The sequence below is a fragment of the Haplochromis burtoni genome, unplaced genomic scaffold (genome assembly GCF_018398535.1).
Source record: "Haplochromis burtoni strain Fernald_Lab_line unplaced genomic scaffold, NCSU_Asbu1 Contig_104, whole genome shotgun sequence".
NCBI classification, from domain to species: domain Eukaryota; kingdom Metazoa; phylum Chordata; class Actinopteri; order Cichliformes; family Cichlidae; genus Haplochromis; species Haplochromis burtoni.
This window is the reverse complement of record NW_024582465.1, coordinates 301,130-327,916: the sequence shown is the minus strand read 5'-3', so window position 1 is coordinate 327,916 and position 26,787 is coordinate 301,130. Positions and strand designations below refer to the sequence as shown.

The following is a 26,787-nucleotide window of genomic DNA, read 5'->3' as shown; positions in this document are numbered from 1 at the left end:
GTGACATTCATGTAATTAACCACATGTTACACTCAGTAATTTTTAAGATGTTACGAACTCTGAGGATATAAAATTGAACCCAAGCTCTTTAGTGTTCATTTGCAAAATTATTATTCCTTGTATCCACGTTGTTGTCTCGGGGCTTGTAGTGGGGTATTAAGTAGTATATCTGAAGTGTATTACCCCTGTTAACCCTGTTTTCACATTAGCATTTTCATGTGAAGCTTAGCATAATCACCGTTTTATTGTAACGGCAAAATTTGTGTCACCTGACTCTTTGCATGAAGGTGTGAAAAGCTGGAAGTGTAAAGTGTTTTTCATGTAGTGTAAATTGAGACGTCACTGCAAATTATGTTCTTTCTTTGTAAAAAGTAATTAGTCTACACTTCTCCTTAGGTTTTGTGTCAGAATGCCCCAGTGAGCAGCTGGCTGAGGGCATGGGGTCCTGGACAACCTGCTTAGGGTTGTCCCCTGGAGAAAAGTCCGAGCAGGAATACCTCTTGGCTTTGGCTGCCCAATACCAGGTGGAACAGTATGAGGACTGCTACAACCTAATGGGTTAGTTGAAAATATCAAGGGCTCGAAATGAACGGCTCCTTTGGGACTTGTTTATTGAGGGCAAAGTGAAGTGCGACTTGTATAGGGGTGGGGGTGGAGGGGTGGGGTGGAACAGTATTTCTGGCCACATCTTGTGGCATCTCCTTTGTGTGTTGTGGATAAGAGGTAACATAATGTAGGTGCATAGGGTGTAATTGATCAGTTTGTACTTGGCATTCAAAATCCAGCACAGCAGCAAAACGGAAACAGTTTGTTCCTATTTAAATGGCTCATTGATGTTTTTGTGCCCGAGAGAATATTTTCAATTTATGGCTTGTAGGATTTTGTTTTATAAAACCTTTTCAAATGCATTTTCAGTGCATTCAAATAATAAGTTTATCTATCTGTGTATCTAATCTGCCTGCCTATCTGTCTATACTTGGCGAGTAGCTGAAAAAGGTTCGTTCCAAAATTTTACATGAACGGCACTCACAGAAGTGCTGTAAATATCAACAATTTATAATAATGAATGTACTTTTGTCTTTTCATTTTATAAGAGAGCTTTTTTTTACTCTCCATTTTTAATACTATTTATATTAATTTGTGCCATTAACGAACCACAAATAATTCCTTTAAAACTGCTATGTTTTTCTTTTTGCTGAAAATGAGATGAAACTCAGCACATGGAGCACTTTAAGGCTAATCTGTTCTTGTAGAAATTAAAATAGCTGCAGCCTACGCCAAGTAGGCCTTGGGCACATCTTTTTAAAACATCATTTCAAAATTGCAAAGAAGTGAAAATGTGTAACAGCTTAGTCTTGTGGTACATACTTAATGTAAATTAAAACAATTATTTTTACATGTTCAGGACTGTTGCAAATCCAGAGGCTGTTGAATATTTGCTCCATCAGCAAGCAAAGGTTTGCATAAAAAGCAGTAATATTTCATAAAGGTCTGCTTTATGCTCGGGTGGGATGCCTCGTGGCTCGGTGGAGTAATATCCTGTCTTGTTCACTCTGTGTTCAACATTCAGTCATGCTGCTATTATTCATCCCTGTTTCTGGAGTTACTGTGAAATCAGTCATGGAAATCTACTCAGACAAATACATGTTCCACACCACTGAGCAAAGTCAGGAGCAATAATTTAGGAAGTTTTATGAAAGATATGAGGCTACGGAAAACCCCCAAAATGACAGGATCAACTTGCAGTAAATGCTATAGCTTTTCAAGAAAATCAAAGTGATGGTAATTGTATATATTCTGAATAATTTTTAATTAGACCCAATTTACTTTTCCTTCATTTTAATCCTATATGTACAAATAAATGGTTACTCCCAAAAGTTTCAAATAATAAGGTCAGCATATGTGCAAATAATCCCAGTAAGCCTAAAAGCTAAACTTCAGACAACTTTCACCACTCAGTTACTGACACATTTTTCTACTCCTGGACCTTTGTGATGTCACAGAGGGATGGAGCTGGTGGTTGTGACCGTGGAAGCCCCACCCACCTGCTTTTCCAACTTTGTAATGGCCAAACGGGCAGAAGAAAATAGGCTCTTTGAAAGAGCAGCCTTAAGGTTTCTCTCAGAAGATGACAGAGGCACAGTATAAGATACCAACTTCAATATTATTAATATGGAGCTGGAAATGAGCATTACAGAGCACCTTGAACTCTTTACCCCTATAAAGAAGATTTGATGTCCTCCCCAGGATCCTTAATGATGGGTTTTGACACCTCGGTATATATCAATAAAAATGTGGTTTGACGACCACTAGAATAGTTTCTGGATTTCTCATTTTGGTCCATAAGCAGGCCTGAAATATGAGAGAAATAGCTCCGTTCAGAAAACAGATTTAAAGGTTACTGCTAGGAGGCTTTCAATAGGTAAAGAGTTAAGGTAGTAGCTCAGTGGCTGTAACAAACAAGTATAAGCGATATTCATTTATAGGCTTGATTAATCATTTGGTTCATAACAGCTTAACCCTCTCAGGCTCAAATTAAACTTTTTGTTGCTAATGCACAACCAAGTCCTGCAGTGGTACTTCTGAGTAAAAAAACTAATAAAATATGTATGTGGGGTAATCAGGTTGTTAGTTTTTAACTGTTGCAAATCAGCAACGCCTGCCTTGAGAGGGTTAAATGTTTGAAAAATACATTTTGCTTGAGTCCATTTTCACCTACTTAAATGACTCTGGGTCTTTTTTTACACTTTGAGGCACGGCACTGTTGTTTGCAGTCGTCAGAGTGATATTTCCTCAGCGGCATGCCTGTCATCTCTCTCTCACAGCTTCTTCCCCTACGTGTCAGCTGCTGAAGCAGGTAACTCGGGGCCCCTGGGGCCTTCCTGTGGACCCCACACTCCACAGAGCCACAGACACCACAGCTGTCCAACTCAGCGAGATGGTTTCCCTGCCAGTCCTTATAAAACACTCTGTGACTGCACCGCTCATCACACAGTGAGTGTCTGGGGAAAAAAAAGAGTTTGTGTTAGAAAATGGTAATAACATCCTTAACAACTGAGTACCGAGTGTCTGTGTTTAAAGCCAAATACAATGTTTAGAGAAATGCAAGTGTGAGTTTTCATAGATTCTATTCAGGCCACTTAAGCTGTAGTCAAGTATATATTCGGAGCTGCAGGAATAATTTAAATTCTTATTGCCTTTCATCCATTTTAAGATTCCATCAGAACTCCAGACAAGCTTGTCAGTCTTCACCTGCAGTGTTCCTGCACCCCATGCAGTCAAGCCTTTGTGTGTAAAAGAAATGGCTTTCTCATTCCTCACTGCACACAGAAAGGGTGCCGAATATTTAGTGTTAGCTCGTAATTTTTATTAACACATTTTTATTCCATGCATAGACAATGCAGTGGAGTTTGACAGAAATCTATTTTCGACTCTTCCTTGCTAACTTCTGAGTGAAAGAGAACCTTCTCACAATCAGACTGTTTTATAAATGTGAATTGCTGAGAGACGATTTAAAGTAATGCCACATAGAAAGCCATCCACGGGGTGAAAAATAATATGCTGGTATATTCTCCGAGCTTCAGTAGGGTTGATGCCTGTACTGTCTACAACCTGTATGAAATTTGCAAGTCAGCACAAACTTTTCTCAACTTAACTTAGTCATTCCTTTCCTCACCTTCCATTCCCAGTGTATCTTTAGTGAACAAGGCCGTAGTGGACTACTTTTTTGTGGAGCTCGGTGTGGAAAGACACTTCGAGGCGCTGCGCCACTTCCTGCTGATGGAGGACGGCGAATTTGCGCAGTCCCTCAGCGATCTGCTGTTTGAGAAGGTGACGCTCTTTTGTGCTTCATATCTTTTTGTTGTCTTTATTTGAAATGGGCTGGTTGTCTCTTTCTCTCTGGTGTTGAATTCTAGCAGCGGACAGGAAAGAGAATCTCAGAGCAAGGTCAAATGCCCGGTCTCCATTTGGGAATTTTTATTTTTATTTTGTTTTATTTATGCTGCATGTATTAAATGTTGTCTGCTTGTAAAAAGCAGGCACGGGTAACCTTGAAAATTCCCCGGTCATTTATAACTCTAAACAGCCACAGTTTTAGAATGTATACGCCACAGTTAGATAGCAGTCGTTTCTTGCCTCATTACCCAGAGGGTCAGTTTCTAAGGGTTCGTATGTCCTCCTGCAAATGTGATTTAGTACCCTAGAGCCTGTGTGTGCACTGTGGTTCTGTCACATATAATCTCACAACATCGCTCATGTAAATTGCAATAACCCAATTTCCAAAAGCTGCATCAGATCAATATTTTGATATTAGTAATAGACTTGGTGACTACATGTATATATGGGGGGTTGGAGGGAGCTTTTTCTATTTTAAAAATGTCTAAAATACCACTGTTTGCTAACTGCACGCTAACATAGCAAGTGGATAGTACATTTATTGGAGTATTTAGCAGTTAAAGAGCCAGATTTCTTTTTAGGAGTTGGTGTTTGTTCATCTGCAGTCTCTGGACAGGTGGACACAATAACAAATAAACTATAAACACTAAATAAAAGCACAACAAAATAATATTATATTCATGAAATCTTAAAAACTGTCCAGCACCACACCACCAACAAAACACATACACATTATAAAATCTTCATGTCCACTTTACATTTAAAGCCAGACTATGCTATCAGTACTTCTGTGGCTGAAAAAGCTGTAAAAGGTTTTAAAAAGATGAGCGCTCGGTGATTCGTGTGGACAGTTTTTTGGATGACGAGAAGAGATATTAAAAACCTACATTTTTCAAATTGGTCGGGAGCTTGTTAAGATCTTTAATGGACTTAAATGAAAAAGACGATTCTGCACAAAAGTGGAGCGTCTATTAGGATTTACCTTGAACACTAATGCTGAAGTTCTGCTCATCTGCTGTGAGCAAAGTTGTACAAATCTTTATAAAGGTGGCCGTGCAGTACTGCGAACCATTTTCAAACATCCGAATACAAAATTAGGTTTGCAAAATATTTAATATTTCATAAATCTCAAGAATATCACAGCGGTGATGCTGTTGTGCTTTTCTGTTTAGAGCTTTTAGGGCTTGTTCATAAAGAGAAGCAGGTTTAACTTTTAACCTTGTAAGCAATTTATATCCAATTCCATCCCTGTTTGCTTGTTTTGAAGCACACGAAGCATCAGTGTGATATTTCTAGACTCTTTACTTCAACCTCTTCCTGCCAGGAATTAACAAGCACAGCCTTTGCTAACACCTTCTTGCCTTTCTGGTGAAATGATCAGGTACACCTGTCTCTTGACGCTCACGAGACAGAAGGTTTTGTTTATCCAGCTTAAATGCAGATTTCACTTATCACTCCTTTTTACTCTAAATGAGTCAATCAGCTCTTTCTAAATATGAACATGCGCCCCAACAACACATTACTTTTTTTTTTTCTTCTTTCCCCCATCTCCCACCCAGCTGGCCAGTGGCCAAACCCCAGGCGAGCTCCTAACTCCCTTAGTCCTGAATTCCATCCTCAGCAAGGCCCTGCAGTATAGCTTACACGGGGACACGCCTTTGGCTGGAAACTTCACCTTCGCACTTCGCTTCCTCCCCGAGACCTTCCACCCACATGCCCCGGACTCTCTTAACTGCTTGGAGCTGCGCTACAAGGTGAGGCTGAGTGTTTTAATGGGGTAAATGAGCAAGTACCCTTGCATGGGTGTGCTTGTCTCAGCCTGAGTGGCAGCTTGACTGTGACAGCCTGTCATGTTTTGACAAACTGCTTTGGGTGTGGAAAATGAGCTTATCGCACACTTAAATGGTTCAACTTCATAGATCGATTGGAGTCGCGTCTTTTGGGTGACATGCACAATGACTAATGCTGCACATATTGCCCTGAGTGTTCGTTCCCTCCTTTGGCTCTCAGACTCTTCCTGTTTTTGGTGGATCTCAGTCTTAACTGTCCTGGCCCACTTCCCCTCCTCGTCCTTCTCGCTTTGTTTCCCCACATTTCTCCACCCAATTTTTCTTCTACCTCTAACTCCTCTCTCTCACCACTCTGGCTTAACTTCACAATCCTCTCACCTCCTCTGTCAACGTCTCTGCACTCACACCTTTTTCCTCTCCTCCCCCACATCATCCATCACTCTCTCTTTACCTGTTTTTCTCAGCTCCTTTTTCCTTCACACTCAAAGCTCCACGCGCCGTTCTTCCTTACAGCAGTTACATTTTTGTCTTCTTTTTTTTCTCGCAACATCTCCCAGGTCGACTGGCCGTTGAATATCATCATCACAGACAGCTGCATGAACAAGTACAACCGCCTGTTTTCGTTCCTGCTGCAGCTCAAACACATGGTGTGGAGCCTCCGTGATGTCTGGTTTCACCTCAAGAGAACAGGTGAGAGGACGGAGCTGCTGATTCAGAACCCAGCTTGAACTCCAGGTTACCTCTGAGAAGCAAGAGTTCAGAATCTCCCCTGTTGTGCTGCAGTGGTTTATAAAATATACATGGAAGAGAATGTTGAGATTTTTTTTTTATTTATACAAAGCAAACCTCAGACCTGTGGGATTGTTGTAAAACCATGTGCATCACTGGGTTAGGTGATATTGATCAGTTAAAGTCAGTGTAGACTACATAAATGGAGGTCCTGATAGGATAAAAAAAAAAACCCTAAATGAATTAATATTAATAATACAGAAATAATATTATGACTCAGGCAGATCCTTTAGTAGTTTTCATCTGTAAACTGGATGAATGTCCCACATGCAGGAAATACAATCCACCAAAGTCTGTTTCATAAATGTAGTTTCAGCTATCAGTTATTTTCTGTAATGATTTATATATATTGACTTTTTGTCAAAAAGTCAAAACAAAACAACAAAAAAAGATGACTGCTACAAGTTCCCAGAGCCCAAAGTCAGCTGTAATAGCCTTTTGTTACACTAAGAGAATACAGAGAGCCTGGAGGCTTTGATTATTACATTGATTTGATACCAGCCACAAATCCTTGCGTGTCAGAGTCTGTAACCAGCAGATGTTTATGTTCTAGGTCCTTGCAGCACTGAGCATAACTTGTTCTGATGGCCTTTGTGTCTCTCAGCGCTGGTGAAAGGCGCAGGTCGCTCGGTGCAGTTCCGTCAGCTGCAGCTGTACAGACACGAGATGCAGCATTTTGTCAAGGTGATACAGGGATACATCGCTAATCAAATCCTGCAAGTGTCCTGGAGTGAGTTCACAGCCAAATTGGCCACTGCCAACGACCTAGATGCCATCCACCGTACACATGCAGACTACCTCAACAGAGCCATCTTCAGGTGAGTGCTGGAACTGCAAATGGGGAAATGCCGCTTAAGTAATTATTGCCGTTTGATTTTTCTGTTGACTATGCATAGATTAGGTACTAGTTTTTGGGCGAATTTATTTATTTTAAGAGGTCAAGAAATAACTTAAAACAAGATCAAAAATTCTGAATGAAATACATTTTTCAACAACAAAAATCAGCCTTTTGAGTGATCACAGCTGCAGTTCAGCAGATTAACAACATTTCTTGATGCTCTGTACGGGCAAAGCATGTCAAAGTAGCATTTAGCTCCCATAATTTCATCTAAAATTAATTAAACTTCCACGTAACAAGTTAATTAAAATTCCAGCTGAATCTGAGGCTAACTCATGAACTCCATGAAAGATTTAATCTCATTAGGAGAGGTTGTCAGTATCACACTCGTATTTGTCGAACTTCAGCCCGTCTGAAAGTCATTCCGAAGTTTCTTGTCATGTCTCTTAAACTTTGCACTCGTCGCCTCTCCAGGGGTTTGCTGACGGAGAAAGCAGCTCCGGTCATGAACATCATCCACAGCATCTTCAGCCTGATCCTCAAGTTTCGGGCCCAGCTAATTGCACAGCCCTGGGACAAACAGCAGGGGGAGGCAGTGCACCCAAGCTTCATTGCCATGCAGCAGTCGTACAATACCTTCAAGTATTACTCTCACTTTCTTTTCAAAGGTAAGGCCAGGGAATGTTGTTTTGTCTGTATGAATGAAAGTTCAGCTTGTTTATCTTCCTTCTAAGCTCAAAGAGGTTTGTTAGGGGTTCACGTGAGGCATCAATAAATAAGTTAGTCTGTGCAGTCTTAGTATTTTTGACTTTGCTGAAAAACTGGTTTCATTGAGTGTAAAGCATTAAAAAATATCTCTTCCTTTCTTCTCTCAGTGGTGACCAAGCTGGTGAACAGAGGCTATCAACCACATTTAGAAGATTTCCTGCTTCGCATCAACTTCAACAACTACTACAAAGACTCATGATCTTAAAGGAATCCTTTCTTCTAAAAAGTGGGTTTAATATGTCTGTAATTATTTTTTTTACACCTTCATTTCATGACCAAAATACCTTTAAATGCTGCCTGCAGTATATTATAGGACATAGCTGTGACACTCAAAAGTTTTTAGGCATTCGTCCTGAATCAGTGTGCAGAATTTAATGTGTACTTGAATAATTAAAAACAGCTTTTGAATAAATCTGTGCTGCCTGCCTGTGTGTGTGAGAGAAAGAGGGTGTGAGCGAGACTGAGATGACACTATTGTAATACATCACTTGCTGAGGTGTGCACACAGCTGTGTATATTTTTAAAAACTATAAGTGTCAGGTAAATGTACATGCTACAGCAGATGCTTTTCTAAATAAAATCTCTATTCTCTGGATGTGTGTGTCTCTGTGTTATACTTTTTAAAGTTCTTTTGTGGGATAAAGAAAATACAACATTTACACAAGTAAGAAAAATGACTCATGTTTATTAAAGGATGCATGTTTACACAGTTCTAGAAAATTAGGACAAATTAAGTGCAAAGCTGTACGGGTAGTGGCAACTTCAGCCTTTTACAAAAAGACAGGAAAAAGGGAGAAAATGCCATCCTTGCTATATTACAGAAATTTATTTTCTACAACTTCATAACCCACATTTTTACTGACTGTGCATTACTTACAAGAGAATATGTCAAGACTATGCAGCACAGCTGTAATGAGCATAATGGGCTGCATCAGCCTCTACACACTAAGATTTCTTTTTGTGACTGGGTAGAAGCATTTAGAGCAAATCTCACCAATTAAGCCACTGCTCAGCAAAAGCACAGGCACCCGCTTATATGTGAATCATCAAACCCCAAACTACTCACTGTTGGCCACTGCACTAAGCACAATTTTAGTAAAGGTGTAATTAAAGTGCCTCTGCCGTCCCCTGAGAAAGGAGGATATTGGATAAACTGCTTTATCTATGCCGCATCAAACAGCCTGCCAGTTTGGAGTTTCCAATCAGGCCACAAAGTTAGTCGACGTTTAGGGAAATGTGCTTGGTTTCCTGGAACAGAGTCGGTGTTTACGTGTGTATTCTTCTGGCTACAAGCGGCACCACGAGTTCATGAGTCAACTCTGGGAACTCAGCCATTAAAAGAAAAAGGAAAAAAAAAAAAGCTATTCTGACAAATTGCCCAGATAGCAGTTGTTCCCTTGGAAGTGCGAGACTCGCTCTTCTAATGCTCTGGTGAGCTTGAATGTGCTTCTGACTACTGCACATTTCTGACAGGTGATCTGTAATCCTCATTACCCGTTTACTGTCTGAATCAATACATGCCATAAACATCCACACCAACTAATCAATTAGCTCTCTCCCAGTGAATCCAAACATGCACTTCTTCATTTGGTTGGTATATTTAACCCAATTATCATTTTTGTTTGGTGCAGCCCACTTTTATTTAGATGGGTTTAAATTATGAGAGAATCTCATGATTATGAGATAGCGGGGGCGGGGTATAGATCCTGGAAGCTCTATTAATCTGCCTTTGGTCCTATTTACACGTTGCCTGGGTTAGTAAGTGTCATAAGCCATCTTAAACATGTACTTGATTGGACACTAGTTTGTATATAATGTTCTTAACAGACTTTTTATATCTTCCTCTTCTCGAATGTATCCATGACATAAATATTAAAATGCTGCCTGCTGTAAGAAGCTGAGTATTTACGCCTGACATCAGTGTGGAACGTCGCCAGCTCGAGTTTAAAATGTTCAATTTAGAGATTTCTGACCTGAATGAAAGGAAGCATTAGTCTGTCAATTACCATCTGCTACATGGGTGTTGATTTTTGTATGCAAACAAGATCTACCTTGTCGGTTAAGTAAACCAGGATGGTCTTTTTTTAAACTTCCTCTAAGAAAACAAAAAGAAATTCTCTTTGCAAATCAAACTTGTAATTCCGATGCGTAGGGTGATGAGCAGTCGAACAATTTTTGTTAGTGCAGCTCCAAGTTCTAAATAAAATGTGTGACATGTTTCTGCTTCTGGCACGGCGATTCTGGCACAAACTGACTGCACTGGTCACCACGCTGCAACTTTCAAGTTCTACTTCCAGCCAGTTTCTTTTCACCTTTGCCTTTTCTAAACACGGTCACACACTGACACTGCATAGGCTGCCGCTGTCCATCAAGATTTGTGTCGCAGCTCAAACGGACTGAAAATGAACAAAACTGCGGCGGCATCCAGAGGGGGCGATGAATTTCACAGGTTGCGTTACCATTAGTTGTTCTGCTCTGATTAGCATTCATATGTAAAGAAGAGCAAATTGCTTTCCCCCCCCACACACAAGTGCACTGTGGACTGTGACAGTTGAGTTGATTCTCTTTTAGCGTTACGGCTCAGTGCTCATAGTATAAGCTTTAATCTTCTGCAGAGGGAACTAGATTGAATGCCATTATTTAATCATGCACTGCAATAGATCCTAGCATATTGACTCTGGTTAAACATACATAGACAGATCATATTTACACGGGCTTTTGGGGAAACGAGCGTGAAGTCGTTTCTGGGCCGTTTCCCGCTGACATACAAATCATCTTAGAACTTGTTTACATAGGTAGCCGAGGAAAATGTCGAGCATAAAAGTAATTCAGTTTAGTGGGAAGGCTTAAGATAGCCAGGGTGCCAAGTCTAACTTCACAGTGGCAAGAGAGCCGAGAAGAAAATGTTTTGCCAAGTGTGTACCCTGCTTTGAGACACACATTACGAGGCTAAAAGGATAAAAATATTAAACTAGGCAAGAGCGGCTGCTCTAAGGATAAAAGGAGCTGATGTCATTTCAACTATCCTACACTATCATAAAAGTCTCCAATCCTGTCAATTAGTACATTCGGTGGTAATTTGATGGTGTTACACAAACACAAACCTCAAAGTGCAGTAACGTTTTCTTTCATAAATAATCAAGGAATGAATGCCAAAGTATTTGCGTAAGAGCCTCACATACGTGTTAACAAGCAAAGTAAGGTAAAGGGATTAAATTCTCCAAACACAAAAAACCACTTCAAACTATGTAAACCTAAAAATAAATGTAAACCTAAACTGAAAGAAAATGAGTCACCACTCTGTTAAATGGCTCGGGATTTTAGGAGACGATGAAAACGCATCCAGTATCTATGTGGTGTCCCTTTTGATGTGCGCACCACCTACAGTGGTGCAAAGACAAACTCCACATGCAAAGACTGATGTTGCAGTCTGAGCACGGGCGAAAATAAGTTCTTTTTAGATGTATGTATGTATGTATGTATGTATGTATGTATGTATGTATGTATGTATGTATGTATGTATGTATGTATGTATGTATGTGTGTCTGGTCAAACCCATGTCAACATCTTAAGATTTTAGCACAGCAAAAGAGAGAGAGAGAGAGAGAGATGTAGTTACTGAGGGTTGGTGGATGTGGCCTATCTAATATTGATGTCACAGTACCAGAGTTAGGGCTGGGCATCAGAATGAAACCTCTGGGGCAAAAGCAGAACTGTGGCCCTGGTTTTGACTGGCTCATCTTTTTTGGGGGTGGTTAGGTGGGAGAATAATCTAACCGGAACTAGGCTTCAGACTCCAGATCTTCTTGTCCTGCTCCTTCGGTCGTGTCACCCGTCTCAGGCTCAAGCAGCAGGAACTTGCCATCATTGGTTAGAGGCATGTTCTTCATTAGCTGGGCCAGGGCTTCCGGGTCCTTAAAAATGTTAAACAGATTTGCTGAGGAACAATATCCTTAATTTATTTTATACCATTTTTTCCCCAACTTTCATCAGCTTTGTTGGCTACAGTTACTCAGGATCATGGTTTGATGTTTGATAGGAAGAAAAAATAATCTTAATCAAAACATATATTGGTTGTTTTTAAAGCTCAAAGCAAAAAGATCTAAAGTTTTACATTTTTTAAGACGTTACCTTCTTAGCTTCTGTAATCTCCTTTGCCAGGTTTATGGTGTAACATATCTGTGAATAGACAATCACATATAGTGTGTTGATATTATATTACATTTAACATGTTCTTCTACTTGAAACCGAGTTGTTGATTCTGGGTTGTGAACCTTTTCGCCCTCCGTGTTGCTCTCAAAGACGAAGGCGCTAAACGATGGTTCTCCCTCCTCGTCTCCATCGCTCCAGTCTCTGCTTTCAACCACAAATCCCATCAGCCTCCCATTCTCCTGGTGGGCTGCGAATTGACACACTTCTCCAAGCTGGAACTGAGAATAAATAAAATAAAAACTGTGAAGTGTCTTTTAAAGAAGTTCAAATACAGAAACCTGACAGAGCTCAATAAAAGAGCATCTGTGATACCTGTTGTGATACTTACACTTAGTCTTGTAACTTGAGTCTGTGGGTCTATCAACCTGTTCAGGAAAACAAAACAAACCACAAAAACACTGAAGTCATACTCAGGATTTCTATTCTGAGAGTGTTAAAAAAAAGCAACCGTGGGTTACGTAGCAATTCAACATCACAAAGTTTGTTCTTTGCTGCCAATATTCATGCTTCACAGGGTTCCTGCTTCAAGCTTCTTTTTGTCGTTTACCTCAGGCAATGACCTACGGCAACTTGCCAACTTTAAGATTGTGTTCCAGTGGCATCTTGACATTCTTTTGTTTGTTTGTTATTTTTTCAATGGCTCTCACTTAACTTCAATACATTTAAAGTTATGTAAATGACTTGTGCTGCCTTGGTGCTACAGACAACTTGGATTTGCGTGCACAAGATGAACGAACTTCAAGTTCTCCATAAGTGCTTTGCATGGTGTGCTTGGCTACAGGAAACAGACGTAGCTGTGATCAAGGTCCAAACCAGACTATGTCACTCAGGCTTTAATGCAGTAAATGTAAATATAAAAAACACTGACAACCGCCAGTGTCTCAGCTTAGCCTCAGCCTCCCAGTAGATGCACAGACCTAGGTCGCATCGTTCTGTTTTATGTGTTTACAAGATTTTCAGAAAACCTGACCTGCGATTTGAAATGGATTTTTACTATCAACTTGACAATCCTACATCGTTGCGCTCTTGACTTTTCGTGTTCACAAAATTGGGTGTCCACACTGCCCGTCTGGCTGCCCACACAGCAGATTAACAACAATACGTTGTCAACCTTTTGCAGCTGAGGTGTAATAAAAACTAAAATTAAAGTATTTTTTTATTTTATAAAATAAAAATGAAACTATTGGAAGAATCAAGGTAACCATGAGTTGAAAGAAAAACACTATGAATATTTTTTTTGACCTTTTTGCACATGTACCTGCACCACTGAAAAGAACTTTGTTTCTATATCAACGAGATATTTCCAAGTGCCTCAAAACAAGTCCCCATATCTGTCTCCAGCAGGTTCATATTGATGTAAAACTTATTAAAATTGTGCTGAAAGTCTACCTGAGGCTACTGCTGGTGACCATGAGGTGGGCCTCTGTGGTCCTGAAGATGTTGTGAATGGCTCGGGCAGCCAGCACTTGCCTCATGGCCTCGTAGATCACTTCCTGATTGTCGCCGCAGCGAACCGCCATGGAGCCCAGGAAGCGCACAGCGAATACCTGCTGAAGCAGGGAGTCTGCAGAGACAGACAAACATCATGCGCAAGCTAAATATGTCAGCAGAATAAAAGCACAAGGACAGTGAACAAAGAAGTTGACCGATGACAACCACACACTGAGGTTAAGGTGAACTTAAAAAGTACTTAAAAGAGAGTGGACTATTAAAGTGCACTTAGAACAGGAAATTGTTACCATCAGTATCTGTCGAACAGTCGTCTTCTGTTTCTCCAAATGGGTTTGTGCGTCTGTCGGGATGGGAGCAAACACCAGCAAGAAAAAAAAAACAATTAAAGCACTGCGCTACACAATTACGAAGCTATTTGCTTCCTGGAAATGACGTGAGAACCACAATGAGACCAACATTTAGGAAATTAGTGTCATCGCCCACCAGTAACTCGCCCCTGTCTTTTGCAAAAACACAAACAAGCACCCACACAAACTTCCTGTCTCAGCTGGGCTCTCACCTCCCCCCAGTTCTGTTCTGGTCCTGAAATTCGGACGCAGGCAGCATGATGTCAAACTGAATGGGCGTCCCCGGGGCTATTAGGTCCTCTGGTTCTGGGGCAACTCCTGTTTTCTGAGAACCACTGCTGGTAGTATGAACACCTCCTGGCTTAGCTCTGCAGAAATGAGACAAAATAAAGATGAGTTCTAATGAATAAACCAAGAACACACCCACCCACCCCCACCAATAAAGGATAAGACAGATTGGAAAAATGTGAACCTAATACTTCAGTCAGCAGCAGCCGTGAAATGATTCATGGAGTGTCAGTGAGGGGGCAAAAATCTACAATCCTCAAGAGAGGATTTCACACTGAAAATCCTAACAATGAAAGATAACTACTTAAGGCAGACTTCAAAGTGTATTTCTGGTCTTCCACCAATTCTTAAACTTGCTTTAAAAACATGAACAGAAGGAAAGATTACAGCAAACAAAACCCACCCTCCTCTGTTTAAAAGAAAACACAAAGCTTAATCTGAGGGAAAGAACCCTGTTCAACAAAGGGTATTTACAGGGATGCATAAGATGTTTGGCTTTGGCACATTTCCAAAGCTCAGTGGCACTTTTTTATTTTTTAACGTTACCCGACTTCATTAGCAGGAGCTTTTGTAGCACAGAACTAAGAAAACTGCTTGTTTGTTTGTTTGTCCTTTCACCATGACACGAAATATTACATTACAAGCTTTGGATTGTTATGCAGTACTGAATGTAGGATTCTGAACACACTCTCACATAAGCACATGCCTGACCTGTCGGGGTTGGGTGAGCCGTCTTGTCTCTTCTCAAAGCTGGTGATGGGAGTCACTGCCTGGATGGCGGTTTGGTTCAGTCGGATAGCCACAGCCTAATATCAAAGAAATCAGGGACTTTTCAGTATCTCACATACTCGTAGTTTGAGTCATTTAGGGAATATAAATGATCCTAAAAACAAGTACTTTCCAAGTACTTGCTTCATTGTCTTCAGTGTATTTTCTCAACCTCATGTTTGCTCTGTGAACCATAAGCAGTTTATTTAGTGGCATCCCTAAAAAACAGCAGATGGTTTCCTGGTTTCTATTTGTTGTTTAGTTCATATATAATTAGGTATAGGATTTGAGGGATGTAATTATTTACAGTAATGTGGAATGCTAACTGGAAAAAGAAACCAATCACTAAATAATAATTAGAAATCCTGCTTTAGTAAATCTGAAAAGAAAACCTGACCAAATTCTGTCGAGAATGTTTTACGTAAAGGATATACTGGAGAGCAGGTTTATTCACTGTACTAAGAGGTTTCACTCTAATTAAGAAAAATCCACCAAACAATTAACAAAAGTCACATCACTGACGAGACAAATGAGGGTGAGGTCACGCAGCTCTCCACGAACACTTGAGTTGGGAGAGAGAACGGAGGCAAATTGCACAACTTTAACAATTAGATAAACAAGAGAAGCTGCGTCGAAAATCATTCTCCATCTGCTGCCTGGCGCGCTAAACTTCATTACCGGCTCTTCTGGTAATTCTATCCAGCCCACTCAAAAATTCTCAAACTCGGAAAAAACAAACAAACAAAAAACCTCACTCAGTCCAACAGCTATTCACTAGAAATCCTGAAATCTCTCTCTTGAGGTGATAAAACCATAATTTCCAGGTCTATAACAGCGCACCTGTTAACGGTGTCTGAAATCTATGTGAAACCCCCCAAACGATTACCACGGATGAAAAGTAAGCGCATAAGAGTGAGGGCAGTTTTGGATGCAGTTATTTCATTATTAGAGAATGTGAAGAATAAACATTTGCAAAGCAAATATACAAGATTCTGGGACTGAATACCTCTCAAGGCAAAGACAACAGAGATACTGTGAGGGCGTGACAGAGTAAAGGTTTGTTAATCTTTACTTTTTATGTTACTTAAATAGATTAAACATTCGCCAGTTAATGTGTTAACTGGATGTGTGTTAATGTCTTAAAATGTTATCCTTAAATGACTGGTTAATCGTCTTTTATCTTATTTTTATTTTTTTAAATTTAAACAGTGTGTATCTGTGCTGGTTAGTATGAAATCTTTACCTCTGGGTTGTCAGTCAGGTAGATCTGTCTGGAGATGTTGTTCACAGTGCAAATCCACTGAGAAAGAAACAGAAATTACTACATTAGGCTTCATCTAGCTCAGGCACAGCGTGAAATCCCTTGACTGATACCAGCTGTGACAGGCCAGTCACTTGTGTCCGAGCACAAAACTTAATACGAAAACACACAAATGAGTCTTGACAGTCTCTCCATTGTTCTATGACAGATACTCGTAGCAGCGGATAGCTTCGTGAAGTGGATGTAAAACAAAAACGAAGGTCAAATGGAGCTGTTTGAGCTGCCCCTTCACTCACTTCTTCATACTCTTTTTTGCTCTCGGCTTGTAGAATCATTGACCTGCAGAGACACAATGTTTATGCATTATTCTCACTGCCGAGCATGGAGAAACTAAAAAAAAGAAAAAAAGAAAAAAGTACATACGTTTTTCCTGAAGGGGAAGTTATCTGAAAACAGTAACGTCTGTCCTCACAATCCACCGCCATGACAGAGCTGTTATCCAGGTCCAGCACCATGCCTCCTGCTACAGCCCCCCGCGGCTGGCACATGAGATTCCCTCCCTGGGTGAAGAAATACAGACGATCCCAGGCTGTGGTCACTAGGCCTGTTTTACTGGGGAAGAAAAAGAAGAAACAGAAGAAACAGCGTTTGAATCAAAGCCATAAATGTAGATCCAGATCGTAAGTGTAAAGTAAGATAATGGATACTATTTGTATGCAATTAGCTTCGAGGTGATTTGAACAACAAAGTGGACGATTTTTATTTTTTCTTTACAGCAGGTCTCTCCATCTGGTAATTTCTCAAAGGTCATAATGACCCAGTGACCTCTGAGATTAGTCTCTTAATCTGCGCCTCAGAGGGATCTCTTAGTCTTTTTAGTGACCTTACATTCTAGAAGTAAAATTAGTGTGTCAGACTTATCTGTATGAAAGAGCAAACACAGCTCGTTATTAAACAGCCTTCACAAATCAATGATATATGTCAACATATAGGCCCCAGAGGACCTCTATCCCATCTGTACAAAGACAAAGGCAAGACATGATTCAGTGCAACAACTCTCAGTGGTTGTATGGCTACAGTAATATTTGCCACAGGACAAATTTATATGAGCTGCTTTAAAAACACATATAGATGAACTAGTCCTGTAAGAACGTCTCCTGGAAAATATATTGAACACAGAAACTAGTCTGCAATTCATAATGTTATTATAACTGAGATGCACGTGCAGCGGTAGGTTAACTTTATCCATTCATCCCCTATTTATTCCATATTTTATTCCAACATCTTGCACCACCGCATATATAAATATAAATATGCTGTACGTGTAGTTGTTGTCTGTATCGCCTGTTGTCTACTCTGAAAGAAATAAACAGATGTTATGCTTGTAGCAGCAGATCTATAGATGTTTACAGACAAGTTTCCCACTTACAAACAATGGAGGATGTGTATTCAGCAGCCAGACAGAAGCCTTGCACAAGCTCATATTATACAGCACAAACAGTGGGCCCTCAAAACACACCCGATGATTAGAATCACTGCTCAAAAGCCATCATGATGGATGGTGATTTTGCATACCTTTGGAAAACTAGAAAACATGACAGATTTCTGATTTAAAAAAAGACACTGTGTGCTCATCTATTAGCTGGTGCTATTTCCTGCATTGAAACATTAGTAATATTTAATAACCAGATATATGAGCACACAAACAGGGCACCTACTACTTAATTCCTGGCATTACTTGAGCTAAGATCTGACAGGCGGGTAACCTTCTCTGAATAATAAAGATTCACCTTGTTTTAATTTTTAATCCATGCAGCTTAAAGCTGTTGATAAAGCTTTAATTATGAGTCGCTTACAGCCCACATTTTAATAATGACTCGTAAAACACATTTATGTAAAGCTCACAGAAAGATAACATCTCCTACATGATAGACACTTAAATACTTCATCCATTCATTTTATGGAATATTGCTGTGGTAATACAAACAGGATAATGTTCATTACTGATTATTATTATATATTCATGAATGCTGTTACCTGAAAGTTTCACAGAACTCAATTTTCCTGTCATTTTGGTATTTTTTTCTTTTTACTGTTTACATTTTTTGTTTTTAATAGGCAGAAATCTTCTTATCCATCTCCAAAAAAAGCACTTAAAAGCAATAACTGATTAGAACAAAACTGCACGTATCTGCTGTGGTCTGCTATATTCCTTAGAGTTCGGGTAATTGTACAGAGGTCATTTTTTTAGCTTGCACTTAATGTCTCGTCTTTGGTAATGTGAAGAATTTTTATTGAGAATCTAAAACACGAACTGCACATCCATTGTTGAAACCATGATTAACTATTTTAATAACATTTTCACACCAACAATTTTTCCCCGCTCATCATTTGATTCCACAAGTAGATCCTGAGTTGTCTTCTTTTTTTATTTTTGGGTTGTTTTATTTTGGCTCTAAATTTGTTTTGGCTATTAATGTTGTCTATGCAATTATAACGAAGCTAGGATGTAACTCAACTCTGAGTCACCCCATTTCTGATCTATACATGCGTGACTCATTTCAACTGCGCATCTGTAAACCTTCAATTTTGTACGCTCTGTTCAACAAATATTCCCAAATAAATGTCCTTTGATAAATACTTAAGTGTATGGCTCGTTTTGCCCTGGGTGACTCAGACCCTTAATACTGAGAAACCATTTGAAACAGAAAATGTTTTCTGGCCTCAGCTCTATTTGACAAGTGTTTGAGGCTGTTGGCAGTGTGTGTCATTAAACAGAATGGCATTCTGTGGAAACCTTTTCTCCGGTGTCACAGACATTTGTCAAAGACTTTGGATGTATATGAGGGAGAGACAGAGTTTGACAGCTTTGACATTTCACTAAATCACAATGCGAGCTACGCAGCAGTTTTATCCCTTGAAGCCATTAAGGAAGTTTCCTTTGCCATACATCTAGTCTAGTATAAGCTGACAACGCACACTGTCAACATGTTACCTGACATACCTTGTCTGCCGTGACAGACTTACTGTTTACTGTGTTCGGCTTATTTTTAAGTGTATTTGCTGAGAGAGAGAGAAGCAAAAAATCATTTCCTGGTTGTGTTTGGTAATTTAGGCATTTGAAATCTCCCGGAGCCACTGTGGATCAATGGCACCATCTACTGAACTGCATTTAATTTCCTGACAAAATTGGAAATGCCACTTCAGTTTGTTTCCTTTTGTGGCATCCTTTAACATATTGACTTGGTAGTAAGTAGGAAGTGTCCTTAGATTTTCAGATAGGGCCATAATGAGTGTAATTAATCTTACTTCCGAATGTTGAGGTAGCCAGCCTTCTGGATAAGCGTGCGATTGACAGGCTCTGTGTCCTTATCTGGCATGTAGACAGTGTCTTCCACAGACAGAAGCTCCCTGTGGGACACTCGCATGGCCTCCGCCTCTGAGTCCAGCTGGGCCTGGATGCTGAGATGGAAAACCGAAATCAATCTAAACTCGCTCCAGAATTTTTTTTCTCCCCCCACAGAGCATTTAATTACAAAGACATTAAAAAAAAAAATCATTCAATACTATTATGTAGAGCAGCGGTCCCCAACCTTTTTTGCGCCACAGACCGGTTTGTGGCCGACAATATTTTCACGGACCGACCTTTAAGGTGTCGCGGATAAATACAACAAAATAAAACCAGTACCGAAAAAAAGAAGATTTATTCATAACACACGTGAAAAGACCCAGGAAAACCGAATTAATGAAAAAAAAAAAGATAACAAAATAACACTAAAACCGATAAAAACCCTGAAAACCATACACTTCACACCCGAGTCTCACTCTCGCAGCCCGGTACCAAATGACTCACGGACCAGCCCGGGGGTTGGGGACCGCTGATGTAGAGCACACAAAAAAAAAAAAATCATAGTAACATTATGTCTATTTCCAGTCACACACAAGCATCAATACCCCATAATACTTACTCCAAAGCCATATTTCATCACCTCACCACCCAAAACCAAAACAGTTGTGAATGGGATTGGACTTACCTTTGTGTCATGTTGGAAACAGAAGCGAGAAAACAGTCCATCTTCTTTGACACCAGCTCAAAGCCTTTCTTAAAGAAGCTGATCTGCAAAATCAAAGATAACACTGAGCCACTTTGTACCATACTGCACATGCATGTTGCAGCTCACATGCCCATAGATTGGGCATTTATTTAAAAGGATGAAATTGTACATCTCTTTAAAGCTAAATCTGGTCTAATGAGGAATCATTTCCCTCTTTTTTAAGCACTTAATTTGAATGCTGATATGATGACAGGATGGGGTGATTGAGTACCTGTGCCTGAGTGTAGCCTAGCATTGGTTCAAGCATAGCTACTCTCTTGCGATACTGCAGGGCATTGAGGGCACAATAATACTGCAGTGAGGCCTGGTGCTGCTTTCTTCTGGTGTAAGCCACCTCCTTCACCAAGTCCGCCTTCAACTATTCAGACAGGAGAGGGACATGCAAATAAGCAGCACAGCAGCACAATCTTGTACATCCAAGAAAACACGTTGATATGTTCAGCATAGCAAAAAGAGTCTCATCTTTGCACCCATTATAATGCATACACTGTAATGTGGTTACAGTCATACTCCCACGAGGAGGCACGGCAGCAGAGGATTATTTAGTTTAATCCATTTGTACTTCAAATGCTTTTAAAAGACTCCCACTGCATTAATGAGAGCATTACAGTGTTGCGTGCTCGTTTTACAGCTTGTGATCAATGAGAAAGACAAGCTAAGAAAGCACTTGGCAGTTACTCTACCTTCTCATTTTCCTTCTTCTTGGGCAATCGACTGTACTTGACCATAGCTGCCTCATGCTCTGCACAGAACAGAGGAAAGACCGTGAGCATCAGATAGTAACTATTTCCTGTCATTTTCTTTTCTCAGACTGGCAAAAAAAATTGTTTACCATCAGTTCCAATGGCAAATATTTCCTTCAGTGTGCTTATCTCTGCAAAATTGACAAATATTATTAGAGATACATCTACAACAGGTATTTAAAAATGCATGATCACCTAGGTTTTGCTTATGTTTTTATGAGGAGGGCTTTTAAAAAAAATCCAAGTCTGTCAGAAGCTACCTGTGAGGTCTTTCTCTCGGAACTGGATCAAGGGGAAGACCATGCTGTCAGCCATCTGGTTAGCTAGCTCGGAGTGGAGTGCATTCAGCTGGACGATACAAAACAGATTACACATATGAGGCGCCGTGCAAGGACACAAACAGAAGATGAGCCTCCCCCAAACATCTTGAGGGATTTCGGTTTAATATTTACAGTAAAATTTCTTGCCAGCAAGCTGGAAAATTGCATTTTCAGTGAAATAGGGGCATTGCGGCAGACAATGCCTCCCCCTACATCATAATAAAGCCATACTGTGGAAGAGCACATTTCATAAAGAGAATAATAAAGCTTAGTGTTTACTCTGATACTGGAAACAGGGCTGCATATCAGACAAATTCAGCTATTATTCCCTGTGGTTATCAACAAGCCACATGACGATTTAGCAAGTTCTAAAGTTCACAAGATTAGGTGCAGTTTAAGCCTAATCTCAGTGTGAAATTTGTTTCCTGTGCATGACAAGGTAAAAGGTCAAGCAAATAATCAACGTGTGTCCTCTGAGCATATGGGTGTGTGTCATGAGTGCTGACTGGGCAAGGCTTGTGGACCCCCATGGCTGACAGTGACAGGCCCATCTGTTTTGTCTATATACGTGAGCCGGCACACCACTCCATCATCTACTCATCCATCCACCCGCCCACTGCTGTTTTCCTGTATTCCTCCATCCAGTGAGATACACTGATCAATCAGTTCCGGTCGCACAGTCTTAAAAGTCCTCTGCCCTTTTCATTGAGCTCATTTTCTCTGCCATGCTAGGGGAACGCAGGTGCAATACCCTTTGTAACATGATAAAAAAGCAACTACAGACTCCGGGATAGTTCATCATCTCACTCTTTTGCTGTGCACGCACACACCCCGCGTAAAAATACTCATAGAGCAAGAAAACTGCAAGCACGGGCCTTACCTGCCCTACAGTTTTGGCGAAGTTTTGCAGCGTGGTGATTACCTCCTCATCACCTCTTCCAAGGGCAAAATTCTAGACAGAAAAAAAGAAAGAGCAGTGAGTTTAGACCATGAAACTGTGAAATTTGCCATAGATTTATTTAATGTGTAGGAAATGGAATGGGCTGGCATTTATATTGCACTTTTCTGCTCCTATAGAGCACTCAAAGTGCTTTAGACCACAAGCCACATTTAACCATACATTAAAACACTCTAAGCACTTTAGCTACCTTACATCGAATCGCCAATTCACCTAACACATATGTCTTTTGATTTTGAGAGAAAGCCTGAGCCTTGAAGACACAAGGAGAACATGCAGACTGCGCTTAGAAAGACCCCAGCTGGGGTTCAAACCCAGAATCTTCTCGCTGTGAGACACATTTTAAATAACCGCCCTGTTCTGCCAGGATTTCTGGCACATCCCTTTCATTAAACAAGGCCAAAGATATCTGTGTAGGTTCTCGGTCATCAGGGTCATGGTAGAAAACACAGACAGACAAGGTCAAAGATGGTAATAAAGCCAGTAGTTAATGTCAAGATGCTGAGTTTTAATCATAAGAGTGCTAAGAAAGTTCTGCAGTTACAGATCACTGCTGTTTTTGTTTTTTTAAAGTGTTCACATTCACCCTGCAATCCAGAACAAAGTCTACCAACAAAGGTCAACTATCCACATATGTTTCTCTAAATGAATTAACAGATTTGTGGGTTTTTTTTTGCTGCACACAGGAGGAAGGACACATGCAAACTGACACACAGACAGAAAGTTCATTTCAAAATGATAAAAAAGTCTCTATAGCCCACATGGATACTACTCATAACACAGACTGCTGTCTTTTTTGTGGAATCACACGATTAAGTAAGCATATGAAGCCTACTTACTTTCTTTTCGTATTCCAAAAGTTGCTTTGAGAGCTGCTCTGTGGCCAGTCCCATCTCACTCTGTGGTGGAACGAAAGAAGGAAAATAAATACATGTTAAAAAGGACTGATTACTCCTTCAAGCTCAAACATCATGCATTTTTTTTCCACCTACTGAGAACATTTTAAAAAAACCGTTTTTTGGGTGCAATGTGATTCAATATCTGTTGAAAAGCTGGCAAAAACACCAGAGGGCACCTTCAATAATGAGATACCTCAGAGAACCAGGGTTACATTAATAACACAGCGTTTAAACCACAATGTAAATATAGGTCAAAAACAAACTTGTACATCAAATGTTTTCTGCTCCATTTCTACAGGAGACAAATTTTCTGTGTGGGGCTGAGAGTATGGTGTTGCAGTTTGGTACGTTTCTCATCAAAAACAGTAGCTCAAATGGCATCCTAAATCAAATCAAACACAACACTCTGCTGCTGTTCAGTGATGCAAAACCCCAGAATCAGCAAGTTAAATTAGAACTCATGTTCATCTACAAACATAAGGGGGGGGGGGGGAATCTCCTATTATGTGTTTGAACATGTGGCTCTGTTCCAAACAGCAAATGGAAAGGAGTGCAAGCATGCGCCTGACAGTAATTTGTTTTGGTACCTGTGCTCCGAACACCCGCTGCATTGATTGTAGCAGCTGGTTGGTGTAGTCTGTAAGCATTCCCACATCTTCCTCAAACACACTGAGCAAAGAGCGAGTCTGTGGTACGGGGAAAAAACAAAAACATTACAGACTCTTCTGATGACTATAATGGCATGAATAGCTGAACACGAAGTGAAAAACCTTATCCAACAATTATCCCACTAACTTACAGAACTTAAATATTCTGATAACTGATCTCAGTTCCTTCACAAGGTGAAAAATATCACTGTGGCTTTTTTGTTGTGATGGATTTTAGGCTGCCACGATTTGTCGACTAGTCACGATTACGTCGACTATCAAAATCGTCGACGACTGATTTAATAGTCGACGTGTCGTTTGAAGCTTTGTAAGATCGCAAAAGACGCAGGAATAATAGCAGGATTTAAGAGTGTAATAACGGACTGAAACAGAAGATGGCAGCACTGCATGTACAAGGATGCCAGCTGCCGTTAAACCCCGAAGAAGAAGAAGCAGCTGTGTCCCAGAATTCATAGCGCGGCCCAGCTTAGTTTCCAACAATGGCGGTAGCTAGTTAGTTTTAATATTACTCTTATTATTCTTTCTGGGTCACAAAATAAACGTTTAACATATTTTCAGGCGAGAATGTAGCTGTGTAAACCTCAAATATCGGCTCAGTTTATCAGGACACCACATATTTTCAAAAGCGCTCCGACGTTTTCGGAGACGTCTGTTACCCACTAGCTCGATAGCTAGCCGGGGGCTAGGTCACTAGCGCCGTGAGAACACCGGACTCCCGGCAAATTGTTTTCAAACCCACCGCCGTCTTTCGCACTCAGGTTAAATATATATGAGTCACTTAGATAAATTAAAAATGTTTTGTTTGGCTTTTTTTTTTTTTAGTATTTTATTTGTTCCTGAGTAAATCGGTTTGGCTGAGATTAAAGTTATAGTTTTTACACAGCTGAATAAACGTCAAGCAGACAGCTGATTATCAGAAGTGTGAGATGCTGGAGAATATACTCCGGTGTCCTGTTATATTTTAGATAGCAAGGAGTTTATTAAACTTTACCGAAACAATCTGCAAATTTCATTAAAATTGAATAAACTATCATCTTGTCTTTATTTTTAGTTAGCACCTTAAAAGCTTAAAGCTGTAAGCTAATGATAGTTATATAAGAGCAGATGCTGCTGGTGCAATAAGCTGTAGTTTTACGTCCAGTGGATGATGATCTGATTAGTCGACTAATCGCATAAATAATCGGTGACTAGTCGACTATCAAAATAATCGTTTGTGGCAGCCCTAATGGATTTGCATGAAACCCCATATGAAAGCCCAGCATCCTGGAATATTGTAATGGAAACTTTTAAAACTGTTTTCCGACCAATGAAAAAAAAAAGAGAAGAAAAATAAACTTTGAAGAACAGATATACTGTAAATAAACAAGTACTTCCGATGATAAATACTGGTCTTAACCTTAAGTCAGATAAAAATCTACACAAGTCACTGAGCTCAAGAAATGTGGGTAGCCGGATTATACTCAAGCAAAACTTAAAGTTAAACTAAAGGCATACGTGTTTTACTGCAGGGTGGATATGCAAACAGACAAAATCCTGTCTGGTGAAGTGTTTTCCATAAACAGGTGCAGCAAGGTAGGGCAGTTCAAGCAGAACGGAACACACCCAGAGAGTGAAGTCTGTTTATAGTTCACTCAAACCGACTTATCCAATAAAAGGACCATGATTCATTTCACACCATCATGACGTTTGGCTGTATGTGTGTTACTGTACAAAGATGCCAGGTCCATTTCTTGTTTTGAGGAAGCAAACCACTAAGCAGACGGTGACCCTCCAGCGTGGGCTACACTTAAGCAGAACCTCCGAAGAGGTCAGCCCTCTTTAGGAGAGAGTGATGCAACAGACTACAGAAAACAGGATGCATTAGCTGTAGCAAGGACGGAATTCATCACCCACGGTCATGCATGAAAATGAATGCCGAACTTGGTGAATAACTTGTACACAGTGTAAGCGTTTTGTACCCTGTAAAAATTTGGCATCTTATTTTTGCAGTAACACTGTCCTGTTTGCAGACTGTTGACTAATTCCAGGGGAGTCCGATAATGGAAACCCCTCCCACATCCTGGGAATCAGGCCCAGAAGGGCTACAGAACAGAATTTAGATCAAAATAACTTGACGGCATTAGAAAATAAAACGATTGCAGGACACCGAGTCTGGTGGAGCTTTATGGCTGTGACTGACACAGGTCTAGATGTACAGCAGATAATCATCTCTGGCAGAGAGATGGAATCCCTAAGAAGGGCGGTAGCTTTGTAAATACAACAGAGACACAAAAAACAGATAACCGTGACATGCTGTAGAAATGACTGGAAAGTGCAGCTACTGCTCACAGGGGGATTACAATTCTTGTAACAATGTGTCAATTGAGAACTGTCATCGACCAGTGGAAACAGACTACAACGGGTACTGGATACTGTCTGGGCTAAGCTAACTTCGGCGCTCGTAACGCCTTTAATGAGACAGCTGGGTACGCAAACATGAGAAAAGAGACGCAGGCCTACCTGAGGACTGTCCTGTAAAGCGTCCTCCAGGAGCAGTTTGTGATGTACGGCCGGCATCTTGTTAGCTGTGCAGGAGAAGGGAACGAGGGCTTGAATTATTTAGAGTACGGACTCAATTTCCCAGAAACTACTGCGCGAAAGAGAAGCCGTATGCAATTGGTAGCAGGCCCAGTCA

At 40.4% G+C, this 26,787-nt stretch overlaps 2 protein-coding genes across 2 annotated transcripts in view; one reads left to right on the top strand and one right to left on the bottom strand.

Moving 5' to 3' along the window:
* Positions 1-9,442, top strand: part of tubgcp6 (tubulin, gamma complex associated protein 6) — a 24,748-nt gene extending 15,306 nt beyond the window's left edge. Inside the window, exons 18-25 of the mRNA XM_005927790.3 lie at positions 397-558; positions 2,826-2,994; positions 3,690-3,831; positions 5,457-5,651; positions 6,245-6,377; positions 7,081-7,294; positions 7,789-7,982; positions 8,190-9,442. Of these exons, the coding sequence (XP_005927852.1) occupies positions 397-558; positions 2,826-2,994; positions 3,690-3,831; positions 5,457-5,651; positions 6,245-6,377; positions 7,081-7,294; positions 7,789-7,982; positions 8,190-8,281 (1,301 nt within the window). The 3' untranslated portion in view covers positions 8,282-9,442. The remainder of the gene's footprint in view (positions 1-396; positions 559-2,825; positions 2,995-3,689; positions 3,832-5,456; positions 5,652-6,244; positions 6,378-7,080; positions 7,295-7,788; positions 7,983-8,189) is intronic.
* appl2 (adaptor protein, phosphotyrosine interaction, PH domain and leucine zipper containing 2) lies at positions 8,748-26,787 on the bottom strand. The gene is made up of 21 exons (XM_042223168.1): positions 26,613-26,787; positions 24,033-24,131; positions 23,386-23,445; positions 22,469-22,540; positions 21,529-21,616; positions 21,358-21,399; positions 21,209-21,267; positions 20,737-20,883; positions 20,445-20,527; positions 19,720-19,872; positions 16,834-17,022; positions 16,707-16,749; positions 16,393-16,449; positions 15,093-15,187; positions 14,306-14,461; positions 14,034-14,086; positions 13,684-13,858; positions 12,623-12,659; positions 12,357-12,512; positions 12,214-12,261; positions 8,748-11,996 (listed from the first exon to the last, which is right to left on the bottom strand). The coding sequence occupies exons 1-21, from the start codon at positions 26,667-26,669 to the stop codon at positions 11,865-11,867; spliced, it is 2,001 nt and encodes a 666-aa protein (XP_042079102.1). The 5' UTR covers positions 26,670-26,787; the 3' UTR covers positions 8,748-11,864.